General features: G+C 45.5%; 1 protein-coding gene across 2 annotated transcripts; it reads right to left on the bottom strand.

Annotated features, from left to right (window-relative positions):
* Positions 1 to 10,135: 10,135 nt before the first annotated feature.
* On the bottom strand, positions 10,136 to 13,325 carry LOC123071122 (F-box protein At2g41170). 2 transcript variants are annotated; one of them, XM_044494613.1, is made up of 5 exons: positions 12,034 to 13,325; positions 11,804 to 11,886; positions 11,400 to 11,578; positions 11,203 to 11,277; positions 10,136 to 10,883 (listed from the first exon to the last, which is right to left on the bottom strand). In XM_044494613.1, exons 1-5 carry the CDS (start codon positions 12,709 to 12,711, stop codon positions 10,696 to 10,698), a joined length of 1,203 nt encoding a protein of 400 aa, XP_044350548.1. In that variant the 5' UTR covers positions 12,712 to 13,325; the 3' UTR covers positions 10,136 to 10,695. The 2 variants fall into 2 exon arrangements, with proteins under 2 accessions (XP_044350548.1, XP_044350549.1); XM_044494614.1 differs by having other exon boundaries at positions 11,804 to 11,883; positions 12,034 to 13,319.
* Between the last annotated feature and the right edge of the window lie 469 nt (positions 13,326 to 13,794).

Genomic DNA, 13,794 nt, shown 5'->3' on the forward strand with positions numbered 1-13,794 from the left:
GTGAGCAATGTTTCCGTTTGATGTAGAATCCAATCCTCACATGAATCCAAACGAGACTTGAATAGGAAAGAGTTCACCTCGTTCTCGATGGCGCGTGCACGTGCTCTTGTCATTTGTCCACTTGGTGCTTGCGGTGGTGATGGAGTGTCGGTACGAGTAGTCAAGGGATGCTCCGCATCAACATAGGTCTAGTCCAAGGGACAAATCAATAGGAAATGCTAGTTGCTTCTTAAGAAGAAGAAGTTTTTTGAAATGAAATAGTTTCCACAGGCGTCGGATATCATTTCTTGAAATAAGGAAGAAGTGGCTGAGAAATTAATCGAGTACAAAACTTATCTTCAAGCTTTACCTTATTTTGATGTTTAGAGGGCGATTGCGGAGTCACTGAATGAAGTCCTCCCTCCCTTTCTTTCGGAGGTGCTGACCCGCTGCGAGGCATGCTGTAGTCGTCGGCCAACGCAAATGACTTCTTACCTTATGCTGCAGTAGACTAAGTGAATATGGCGACGACCACAACATGTCGTAGAAGGAGATAAGAGGTGGAGCCAATGACCCACTAAGACTCACGTATCTAATGTAAGGAGCGCTTGACATTTTCTGATCTTCGTGACACGACTTCTACTATGATTTTTAGTCAGTATATACGACTCAAAATTGTTTTACAAGACATACAACGATATTTTGTATACATGTTCAATTCAGTACTTTGGTATATATTAATGGTCAAAATCATGCATTAAAGACCAAGAAAGTCACGTGTGCCGTACATTTTAAGAAGAAGGGAGTTATAAGGAGTTGCAAGACGAGGCGGGTTCACTTTAAGGTTAAATAACTATGTTTGTGATGTGCTTATATTAGTTTTTTTTCAACAAAGACTTAGACCCATTATAAATGTTTAGAAGACGTACAAAGCACCTCAAACATAATAAAATATATATCGAGTTGTTAACGCGTCGCTGTTAGACAAGTTGTTGATGTGTCGCTGTCGTCACTCTCATACCAGAGCCGGTTTGACCGTGTCAATGACAAGTGAAAAGTCTTTGTGCACTTTCTCATAAGGGCCAGCACCCGGAACCGCCGTCACGGCCATTGAACCCTTCAATCGATTCAAAGAACATGTCACTAATATCGTCCTAACCTCATAGCCCCAAAGAGCTGGCAGGAATCTACGCCGGAGCTCCGCCTAATCCGCCCCGACGAATGAACTCGAAGAGGATCAAAAGCCGGAAGACCGATTCGAAGATGAAGCGTCGTCATCCATCTAAATGCTACTACCGTGAGGATTAAAACTCTAACCGATCTACTAACCGAAAAACACACAATTTTGTTGTTTTTTCATTTAAAAATTAGAAATGTGATTTTCACTAGGTAAGAAGAAAGAGAAATGGGTTCGTGAATACGCGAGTTTGAAACACATGTTCCCTCAGCACTTACTTGGTACTACTATGATCTACCACATTGGCTAACTATTCTTCTTTTTTTTGCCGGGGGGTGAAATATTCTTCCAACGAGAAGGCGATAAAAAACCTATGGGAGGTTTCCAAATAGGGGTTCAAACGTATTTGTTGTGCTGGATGAAGAGAGTGCATTAGCAATCCTCTATGGGATTCAGACACATTTGGGCGCGAGTTATGTGTTATTTAAAAATAAATAAATTGACAGATCTTGCTCTGGTATTATACAAAACATATAATTAGGAGCTGATGCAGGCAATAGAATATTTGCTTAGACCTTTGCTTAGACAGACCCAGATGAGCATGTGCTAGAGTATTGGATACATGATCCTGGCAGCCGGTCTGGTTGCGCCGAGGCATGCGGGAAACTAGGTAGGCTCCAAAACACACTGTAAAATGTTTCTTCCGCCATAGATTCCGTCAACAAACTATGTGGTACTCACGATAGATGTACTGCTTTGACACAAATTTCCGATGCATCTCATTCTTACGGGATCCGACTATCAATCGAATACACTCATAGTCTTCCTTTTATCATCCTTGCCTATACTAAATTTTCCTTTTCCCCGCTCCCTTTCTCCTACTGTGGTTGTGGTTTCCAATTTTCTATTTTGATGTGTAGAGAAACTACTAGCTATCTTATAGTGGGAATGGAAGACATGTTACATATGAATAGACGGATTGTAGATGTAGTAAATGAAACTTCTCTAGTGCATCACACTTTACCAACCAGCTCAGCTACCTCTGATTTGATTATTCACTGCATGGTAGGGTAGAAGATATATTCCCAAAATGTACATGCGTGTAATGTCGTGTGGAAGCCACGTATGATCACCCGGAGATAAATATATATATCATCCTTGAATAATTGGAGTCGTAAACTGTATTTCTTGTGAGAATAATTAGGCGCACCTCTATAGGGCGGAGTTGTCCATAAGTACTTACAAACTCTGCAAGGATTAACATTCTCTTGCTGGAAATGAGGCACCAGATGGTCAAGTTCAGACACGAATTCAAGTAATAACACACATTGCGTCCGACCCAGCTGCATACTTGATATCCCAGGGGAAATGCATCTGCACAATGATTCCAACGGTGTAACATTGACAAGACTAACAAGTCTACGATCCGACAACAACATAATTGAAGGCAAAAACTTAGTAAAGTTGTACATTATCATTCACATATCCTCGTTACTTCTCTGATGGATCTTTTCGATCATGAAATGCAAATTTAGCGACTTAGCTTAACCTCTACCAAGATCATTTAGAAGGTTAGCAATACGTGAGTGAGTTTTCCAAAGGAATGTGAAATTTGCAGCTCAGCGAGTGGGTGAACGGAGGACTCCTACAAATTAAGTGCGACAAAATCCTTAGAAAAAATATGTACAAGCCAATCTTTCACCCCCCCCCCCCCCCCCCACGCACACACAAGTGCATAAATATTGCAAATATCCAAAAATCCTATAAAAATCATTCAAGTAAAAAAGTCTTTGAAAGTGGGGCGATGTATATGCGGTTTCTATATAGTTACACCTTCGGTAAATATTCTCTCCATTCACAATTATAAGATGTTCTAGCTTTTTTCTAAATCGGATGTATATAGACACGTAATCCATATCGAAACATCTTATATTTGTGAACTGGATTGATATTCTTGGGGACGCGGCGAGAGTGACATCGTGCATTTTCAAATTATAACAGAAAAGAGGAGGGGTGAAGAAGGAAGATGCCCTCATGCAAATCAGTGTGTGCATGGCCTAGATTCGGCATCAGTCGTGGACTCATCCTACATGTTTGCTTGGATTACGTGGTGAAGGCGATAGGGTAACTGTCAATTGTATCTGGCCGACTACCAAGTAATGAGATGCTAATACAAGCAATGAAGACCAACTGACACAATATCGGGATGCGCTACTGCAGGGGAATGATCTTCTGTGTCCATTCGATGCTTGATCCAATCCAGTGCATGTGGGAAACGGTGCAAGCTACCAAGCTCACTCAAGCTCAAGTCGATGATCATGCCTGCATTGCCGCTGTGTGGCTCGAATTCCCCATGCATTCCATTCATATGGTACTTCTTTACCCTCATCGCACTCTTTTTCTTGCAATTTACTTGGTTGTTGTTCTCAATTTTCATTACATGGTGAGAAACTGGCTATTTGTTTGTGGGAATGGAACACCAGCTAAATATAGACTAGTGCAACCTACATAATGTAAGTGCATTAAGTGCATACTTCACTACCGCATCACCATTCACCAACCAGCCGCTACTGTTGATTTTATTATTTACCGTTGCGAGGCCTGACGGGACATATTCGCAAATTGTACGTGTATAATATGGGTACCCGAGAGCATCTACAACCATGAATAGCTAATCCGAGCTCCTATACGCCTGCGGACGCGTTCGAGACGGCGCCGGGCCGGTCCCCATTCAGCCCTACGCACAACTACAATCCTCAAATATTGATACACAAATCCATGTAAATCCATGCACGACGATCATACAACACAAATTCAACGTACATTCAACGATGCAAAGCTAGTGTAGGACAAAAATAGATAAGCGATACAAGAATGAATCAACTGTTAGATCCATGGATCGAGTAGGTTAGATCAATATGGTAGCCCTACCTTCTTCTTGGGTTGAAGAGCTCGAGCCGGTGCCGGCCATGGCAAAGTAGTGGCCGGTGATGGAAGAGAGATGGCGGCGGTGGTGTGCTTCCCGTCAGCACCGCGCTAACCCTACATCGGTAGGGAGTGTCGGTGGGGATTGTGGCAGCGATTAACCTCATAACTCATGCCCCGGCCCTCACTTCTGTTTATATAGCATGGTTCATAGGGGCCCACCAACCATGGTTTGGTTGGGTGCCCCCGATGACGGCGCGATGCAAGGGCCCATTTGACCCGTTGGGCTTGAACGGGAGAGAGATCAACCTAACATTCTCCCCCTTGATCTCAACTTTATTTTTAACCTTATACTTTCTAGTTTATTTGTTTCATCACATATTGGTACATAGAGCATGTTTCATCGTCACAACTTAGTTACCGATAGAATCATACAGCTACAACATACGTTTTGTTCAGAAACAAATTCTGTTCCTTTTGGGCCTATCCAGGAATCATAAGGCTTTCCCTTAAACCCATGCTGGCTAAATGTTCCTTGAACACATTAGCTGGTAAGCCTTTCGTTAGCGGATCCGCAAGCATATCCTTTGTCTTTATATGCTCGAGGCTTATAGTTTGATCCTGGATTTTATCTTTCACAACATAATACCTTATCTCTATTGTTTTGGCAGCATTACTCGACTTGTTGTTGTGAGCGTAAAATACTGCGGGCTAGTTGTCACAGTACATATTTAGTGGTTTGTGAATACAATCTACCACTTTCAAGTCAGGTATAAATTTCTTTAGCCATATCGCCTGCCTCGTGGCCTCGAATCATGCTATAAATTCTGCATACATCGTGGATGATGCAACTATCGACTGCTTGGAGCTTTTCCATGAAATAGCTCCCCTAGCAAGAGTGAATATGTATCCTGACATGGATTTTCTATCATCTCTGTCCCCCGCAAAATTTGCGTTTGAATACCCTTTTATCTCTAGGGAATCACTTCTCCTGTATATTAGCATGTAGTCCTTCGTGCCTTGTGCATAACACAATGCTTTCTTTACCATCTTCCAGTGCTCTATGCCTAGATTCTCTTGGTACCACCGAGTACCCCGGTGATAAAAGCTAAGTCAGGGTGAGTGCACACTTGTGCATACTGTAAGCTGCCAACAGCCGAAGCATATGGTACTGCTTTCATTTGATCGATCTCGTACTGGTTCTTGGGACATTGGAATTTTCCAAAACTATCGCCCTTGACTATAGGAGCAGGTGTGGCTTTACTCGCATGCATATTATACTTTTTAAGAACCTTTTCTAAATATGCTTTCTGCGAGAGTCCTAAGACTCCATTGTTCCTATCTCGGTGAATTTCTATGCCCAAAACATATGATGCTTCACCAAGATCTGTTATGTCAAAATTTGAGGATAAGAACTTCTTTTTTTTCTTGTAGTAGACTAACATCACTGCTAGCAAGCAAGATATCATCCACATACAAGATTAGGAAAAATATATTTCCCATTTTTAAACTTTGCATAAATGCAGTTATCCTCAATATTTTCTTTAAATCCAAAACTTTTAATCATTTGATTAAACTTTAACTACCACTGTCTAGAGGCTTGCTTTAATCGATAAATGGATTTCTTCAGGCGGCATCCCATATTCTCCTTGCCTTCCATGATAAAACCCTTGGGTTGTTTCATGTAGACATTTTCTTTTAAATCCCCGTTGAGAAATGTCATCTTTACATCCCTTTGATGTAACTCTAAATCAAAATGAGCAACTAATGCCATTATGATTCTGAAGGAATCCTTACATGATACTAGAGAAAATGTCTCATTGTAATCTATCCCTTCTCTTTGTGTAAATCCTTTTGCCACAAGTCTTGCTTTATACTTTTCTACATCCCCTTTAGAGTCATACATAGTTTTATAGACCCATTTATAGCCTACTGTTTTGGCTCCTTTAGGAATTTCCTCTAAGTCCCAAACATCTTTGGAAGTCATAGATTTCATCTCGTCTTCCATTGCCTTCTTCTACTTTGATGAATGAGGGCTTCTCATGGATTCTTCATATGAGGTGGGATCTTTTTCTGTATGAACTATTTCCATGTTATAAACTTTATAATCAGTAGAAATAGCTGACTTTTTGTGTCTTGTAGACCTTCGAAGGGCCTCAGTTTCTAGCACATTATGTGCCTCAACTTTTGACACTTCTTCTAAAATTTGCTGCTGCACCTCCCTTTCATGCTCAACAACGGGTTCAGTCGGCTCCTGACGGACAGGTTCCGGGTCTACCCCCATAGTTGTCGTGGGTGGAGTTGCAACTGGTAGTGAGAAAAATGGCTCCTGAATCATCGGATTAGGTGCATGCACCCTCTTCTCCTCAAGATCAATTGTCCGATCTACCAAGCTCCCCCTCATCATTTCGTCCTCTAAGAAGATTGCATGTCTTGTTTCTACAAACTTTGTATATTTGTCTGGGCAGTAGAAACGAAAACCCTTTGATCTGTCTGGATAGCCAATGAAGTGGAAACTCACTGTTTTGGGATATAACTTTGCAATGTTTGGATTAAACATTTTGGCCTCAGCAGGGCACCCCCACACCCTGAAGTGTTGTAGGGAGGGCACTCTTCTTGTCCATAGCTCGTACGGTGTTTTGGGCACCAACTTGCTTGGTACTCTATTGAGAATGTGAATGGCGATTTTAAGCGCCTCCATCCATAATCCCAATGGCAAGGTGGAGTAACTCATCATGTTGTGCACCATATCCATAAGTGTACGGTTGCGCCTTTTAGCTATTCCATTTTGTTGAGGCTCGCTCGACATTGAATACTGGGCTACTATGCCAGTATCATGCGAGAACTTTGCAACAGGTCCAGGGACTTGGCCATATGGAGTGTGCCGACCGTAGTACTCTCCCCCACAGTCGAATCTTACTATCTTTATTCTTTTATCATGCTGATTTTCAACTTCAGCTTTGAATATTTTAAATGTATCCAACGCTTCAGATCTTTCTTTGATTGGATAAATATATCCATAGCGAGAGTAGTCATCTGTGAATGTTATGAATGAGTCATATCCATCCACACTTTTCACCGAAAATGGTCCACAAATATCAATGTGAATGATTTCTAGTGTGCATGTGCTATGGATTGCATCCTTTTTGATTTGTTTTATGTACTTTCCTTTAATGCAATCTATGCATTGTTCTAAGTGTGAGAATTCTAACGGAGGAAGAATTTCACTTTTGACTAATCTTTCTATTCTCCCCTTGGAAATATGGCCCAAGCGACAGTGCCATAATTTCGATGAGTCGAATGTTCTCTTTCTTTTCTTTTGTTCTTTATTCGACGCAGAAACATGTTCTTTCACATTGCATACAGAATAAACTTTTTCACGAAGCGATAACAAATAAAGCTCATCATGTAGTAAAGCATCACCCACATAAGCATTATTTAACCATATGGCACACTTGCCATGTCCAAAATAACATTCATAATTATCTTTGTCCAAACAAGAAACACTAATTAAGTTTATATGACATGATGGAACAAATAAAACATCTCTAAGTAGAAGATTGAATTCATCAGCTAACTCCGAGGAGATGTCACCGACATCTTCAACTTCTGCTTCAACTCCGTTTGCCACTTCAATGCGTCTTTTGCTTCTTTGTGTAGTCTGCATCGCATGGAATCCCTGTAAAGAATTTGCAACATGAACAGTTGCTCCTGAGTCAATCCACCGAGTGGATTTTGAAAACTATGTATACAAGGATTCATTTACAAAGGAAACTATATTGTTACCTCTTTTTGCCATGATTGACTTCAGCCAATCAGGGCGGTCTTTCTTGTAATGTCTGGTCTTCTTACAGTGGAGACAAGTGTCTTTGTCCACTGGGAAAGGTTGTTGCTGACGCTGATGCTGATAGGGAGCTTTTCCTTGTGGCTCTGAAGGGGAACTTTTGCTGTTTTGGTTGTAATTCTTTTTCTTGTGATCCTTCACATAGTTGAGTGAACCACCATGTGATGCTTTGAGTATGTCCTCTTCTTGGACACACATTGCTATTGTATTTTCAATGTCCCATGTTCCAGGTGACATATTGTAGTTTACAACAAAAGTTTCAAACTCCTTTGGTAGTGAAGTCATGACCAGGTGGACCAGGAGCTTTGGTTTGATCTCCAGATCCTCATCCATGGGCTTAAGCTTTGCTGCCATGTTGCTCATCCTGAGGATGTGCTCTCTTATTCCATGACTACCACGTGTGTAGTTTTCTATCACTAGTTGCTTTAAAACATGGGTGACATATATCTTTGAAGAGCCAGTGAACTGGCTCTTTATCTTTGTAAGCAACTCCCCAGCGGTAGTGCACTCTGCAATTGAGCCCACAACGGCGCTCTCAGTTGTATTTTTTATAAATTCCATGCACTTTTTGTTTGCATTGACCCACTTTTGGCTTTCTATGGAGTATAACATCTCCACGGGGGCATGATCCCCCCTCTTTTTATCCTACGCAGCATCATCATCAGTGGCCTCTCTGACTGGCTCTGTAGGTCTGACCGGCTGTGGAGTGTCCATAATCCAGTCTAGCTTAGCACAGACATATGCCAGTTCTACTTTCTTCCTCCGCTCAGTGTAATTGTCACTTCTGAGTGTCGGAACATTTTTTAGGCAACTCATTAAGTGGAAGCCTTCTGAAATCACAACTTAAGTGAGATCAATATAAAAATCATATGTATTAATCTAACGTTGTCTATGGAATTAAATCTATATTACCGTTGGGCAAAACATTAGAAATAAATGCACCTTTAAATTTCAATAATAAAACATGATCATGTTATTAACAATGTTGGTCATAAAAAATAACATAATCGTATTCATTTTAATAATCACTTTAATATGCTCGTAAAAACTTAATTCTATCTAAACTTTTATTTTCTTTGTAAAAGAGCACTATTAATTATTTACGCAGCGGAAAAACATGAATAAAAATTCACAAACTTTTTATTCTCTTTACAGAAACTTTTCTTTTACTAAAGAAAATATTATGAATTTTATTATTTTCTTTATAAAATTCACGAATTTTTCTTTTTCTGAAAATTTTCTATTTTCATTTTCAGAAACTTTTCTATTTTTCTTTTCAGAACTTCTCTTTTACTTTTCTGTACTCTAAACAAAATTTCGTTGGATGAAATTTGAGTAGAAAAACTATTTAAAATCTGCCCAAAAACCGGACAAATAACAATTAAAAAAACGAAAAAAAAACGGCAACTCCTCGGCCAAGCGCGCGTTGCTGCGGCCTCGGCCCAGCACGCGGCTGCGGCCTCGCCCAGCACGCGCGGCTGCTGGCCTGGGCCCAGCCGGCTCTCTCCCTTTCAGCCCAAGAGGCCTGCAACGGGTTAGGGTTTTCATCTCCACCTCAAGCTACCAAACTCACTCAAGCTCAAGTCGATGATCATGCCTGCATTGCCGCTGTGTGGCTCGAATTCCCCATGCATTTCATTCATATTCACCATTGATCACATCACCCTCCCATTCTTTACCCTCGCCGCACTCTTTTTCTTGCAATTTACTTGGTTGTTGTTTTTAATTTTCATTACATGGTGAGAAACTGGCTATTTGTTTGCGGGAATGGAACACCAGCTAAATATAGACTAGGGCAACCTACATAATGTAAGTGCATTAAGTGCATACTTCACTACCGCATCACCATTCACCAATCAGCCGCTACCGTTGATTTGATTATTTACGGCTGTGAGGCCTGACAGGACATATTCTCAAATTGTACATGTATAATATGGATACCAGAGAGCATCTACAACCACGAATAGCTAATCCGAGCTCCTATACGCCCGCGGACGCGTTCAAGACGGCGCCGGGCCGGTCCCCATTCGGCCCTCCGCACAACTACAATCCTCAAATATTGATACGCAATCCATGTAAATCCATGCACGACGATCATAAACACAAATTCAACGTACATTCAACGATGCAAAGATAGTGTAGGACAAAAATAGATAAGCGATACAAGGATGAATCAACAACTACCCATCTAGAAGCCACATGCCTGGAGAGAAAGATAAAATAGGATCAACCAAGTTACAAACTTGTACACCGCATTTCTGCTGACTATACTTAAGCAAGCCTCTGTCCCTTGCCGCGGATCATCTCTCGGATAGAGGCTTGCACTTGTACTCTTTGGCCAGATATTAGGCACTTGATTGTCAAATCCGTACAACAATGGAGTAACAGTGAGGACAAGGTTGCTTTCCGCGTCCGGAGCAGCCGCGTAACCGGATATACTACCTGGCTACAATGACTGGGAAAAATACAACTGGACATCGATTTATACCAGGTAAAATTCCAGAAATCTACAAGTCTAGGATCCGGCAGCAGCACGGTGCAAACTGAAGGCTTGGTAAAGCTGTACATCATCATTCACATAAAAAGCCTATCGTTGCCTCTCTGCTGCTAGAACTCTGAAATCCCGCGTACCCATCTGAATTTTCCAGTAGTACCAAAACAATTCAGAATTTCGGCGGCGGCAGCATGCGAACGGATTCTTCAGAGGAACGCCGCAGCTCGGCGACCACCGGTAAGCAGCTGTACAACGGAGCGGAAGATATGCCCATGTTCAGCTGAGCACGTCGACCGGCCAGAATCGCCGCCACGTGGAGATCTCGTCTTCGGTCTGCAGCTTCCTGATGCCGCCGTAGAAGCCGTCCGTCTCGTCCCCTTTCTCCCGGTGGTCTTTCCTGCTCACCGTGGTCTGCCTCCACCTCGACCCGGCCGCGTAGTGCTTGAACTCCAGCATGATCGTATCTGACAGAGCACACACACACAAAGAAATTCAGATAAGCGCGCACACAACACAATGACAGAAGAATAAGTGGAACATGCTGTGGATATGGATAAGAAGGCACGAGAATAGATGCTAGATATATTACTAACAGACTCTGGACTGTGCATACTGGATAGGACGAACGGCACAAGATCACGGGAGAGAGAGGGCCATGATCAGACTGTAGCCACGACGTTTCACGCAAGTTGATCATACTGTGCGGATAAGATGCGCTCGACATGTTCCCGAATATATTCACATGTTTCACATAGAATTCGAGGAAACGAAGTGGGTCGTTACCGTCTTCGTGGCAGCGGCAGAGATGCTCGTTCGCGTTGCACGGCTCGAGGTGACCCACGACGCCGTACCACCAGCCTGTGATCCATCACAAGAAAGCATCCGTCACCAAATGCCATGGCGCCATACCGACAGAATTTCAGAAATGCAGCTGCCGATTCTGCAAGGGCGTCGTGATCGGGAAGAAGAATCATCCATACCGTAGGGGAAATCCTTGTTCTTCCGCCACTGGATCTCGAAGTGGTCGCCGGGGCGGAGGTCCTCCAGGCAGGCCGAGGCGTGGAGGTCCTGCGCCGGCGTGCTCAGCGGCGCCGCGCGGACCCTGCACCACTGCACGCCCTCCTCCTCCTTGGCCGGCTTCCGGCCGTGGGGCGGGTACCTATCGTAGTTCAGAACCCATCAGCACCACATTCAAAGCAACGCCAAAAATATCCATGCTCCGATCGCCTTCACGCATTAAATCATAGTGCACACGTATCTCGGTCGATCACTGATTGATCATGATCAGAACAGCCTATGAACCAGTCAATTCCATCGATCTCGGCCCGGCCGGATCGTAACAGGTAACGGCAGGTGAAGTGGAGTGGTGACTGGTGAGTGGTACCTGGCGGTGAAGGTGTCGGTTCGCCGGTCGTAGCGGAGGTGAGCGTCGTAGCACGAGAGCAAGAACCCGACATGCCCGTCCTGCTAAACACAACAGATTCTCCCGCCATTAAACAATGACAAGCTTTTTGCAGGAAAGAAACAACAGCAAAGCGAGCTGTGCTTAATCTACCTAATCTAATGGCGGATCAAACATTAATTTACAACTGAATAGTAACTGTTGTTAACTACCTCGCGGTTGTACACCTGGGCGGGGAACCAGAAGTCGCCACACTCGAGCGCGCGGTACCACGCGGCCACCGTGTCCGCCGGAGGCGCGGGTGCAGAACGGGCGGCGGCGGCGTCTTCCTTGAGCCAACGGCGGCCGATCCAGGAGAAGGGCCACGCGCACGCCAGCGAGTCCGCCCAGCCCCGCCGCCTGGCCGGGCGCGGGAGGGTGGCGGCGGCCGCTCTGGCGGCCAGCTCCGCCTCCCACTCACTGCGCGCGGCGGCGCCGAGCACGCGGCCCCACTTGCGCCGGACGTGGCGCGCCCACAGGCTGTCCATGGAGCAGCGGTCCCTGAGCCCCGCGCAGACGCACGCCATCGCGGCGAGCGACGCCGGGGACAGCTCCTCCAGCACGCGCTCCAGCGCCAGCTCCGGCAGGTCGAGCACCGGGAGCGCGTCCGCGTCGTCCTCCGCCAATGCGGGCGACGGCGTCTTGGCCCTGGACGGCGGCGGCGGCATTCTGGCGCCCTGCTGCTCCTTCCTGCCCGCCGCGGCGGACGCGGAGTGCCGGAGCAGCTCCCGCGCCAGCAGCAGCGCGACGAGGCCGAGCTCCCGCACCAGCTTCCAGGGCTTGTAGGAGGCGGGCGCGACGAGGAGCAGCGTGAAGGCCGGGAGCGTGGATATAAGGAGGAGCGGAAGCATCTCTCTCTCTCTGTCCCTCAAGAAGAAAAGATGGGAGCAGCCGCAGCTGGTGCTGGTGCCGATGCGGTGGTGGTGGTGGTGGCGCAGCGACAGCGGCAGCACACCCAGACCCAACCAGAGGCGAGGAGGACCAGCGGGGACGGAGGCGCGGCCCCCACGCGGCCCAGGAAAGCGGGGACAGTGCCGACGAGGTGGCGCCGGCAACTTTGCAGCCGAATGATTCCTGCCTCCTTGCCCTCTAACTCGATGTATTGGCTTCTTGCCCCACCGGAAAGCTGTCCACAGTGGCGGCACTGCACGCTCGCCCTCGCTGTCGCTGCTAGTTGTAGTACACTACTACGACGACGAGGACGACGAGCATGGTGCCATGGTGGTGATCACCGTCAGCTCGGCTGTGCCGCCCACGCTCACACGAGCTGTTGCTGCTGCGTGTTTCTTGTGCGTGCTTTCGTAAATTTACTTTGCAGAGGAGGATTTGGTTGGTGGGGCGTAGATTCGCCGGAGGTAAAATGGGTTGGGTCAAGGTGGCCACAATGGTGGCGATCTTCTCCTTTTGTAGGGCACGTTCGTCGCCGCCGGAAGAAGGGAGGTCGATAGTGGTTGGTAAACGGTGAGTGAAGACAACTACTTATTGCTAACTCCCAACACCACCCCGCCAAACTTTATCGTAGCATTTCCGTGGCAAGCAACCAAACACTCGTGCTCCTGGAATACTTTCTGTTTTTTCTTGCACATTATACTTAGAAAACAACCGTGCGTTGTTCGTCCCGGCAAGGCAGGGAGGTCGATTAGTGGTTGCTAGTGGTTAAGCCGAGCAACCAAACAAGAGATTTGGATCGAGCCGTGCCTTGCGTCCAACGGAGGGCGTGGAGAAAACAAGGCGAGGCCACATCACGATTGCCCCAAAATTCTCCTCGGTTGCTCAGACCTCGAGGGCGAGCGCAACCACACTCGGGCCACAGCAGCAGCAACAACAAAATGGCTGCTGCACGCTTCCGCCGCGGTCAAAAGATTTCGGCTTTGATTTAGCCACTTGTTTGGTGCGTGCTGTGCGTGCTAAAAAGGATTAGGACACGCAAGCAG

The sequence above is a fragment of the Triticum aestivum genome, chromosome 3B (assembly GCF_018294505.1).
Source record: "Triticum aestivum cultivar Chinese Spring chromosome 3B, IWGSC CS RefSeq v2.1, whole genome shotgun sequence".
Lineage (NCBI taxonomy): Eukaryota > Viridiplantae > Streptophyta > Magnoliopsida > Poales > Poaceae > Triticum > Triticum aestivum.

Coding starts and splice junctions, on each gene's coding strand:
- LOC123071122 (XM_044494613.1), bottom strand. CDS start 12,711: ATGCTTCCGCTCCTCCTTATATCCACGCTCCCGGCCTTCACGCTGCTC. Junction 11,887..12,033: donor CCCAGGTGTACAACCGCGAG/GTAGTTAACAAC, acceptor TGTTGTGTTTAG/CAGGACGGGCATGTCGGGTT. Junction 11,278..11,399: donor GAACAAGGATTTCCCCTACG/GTATGGATGATT, acceptor GATGGATCACAG/GCTGGTGGTACGGCGTCGTG.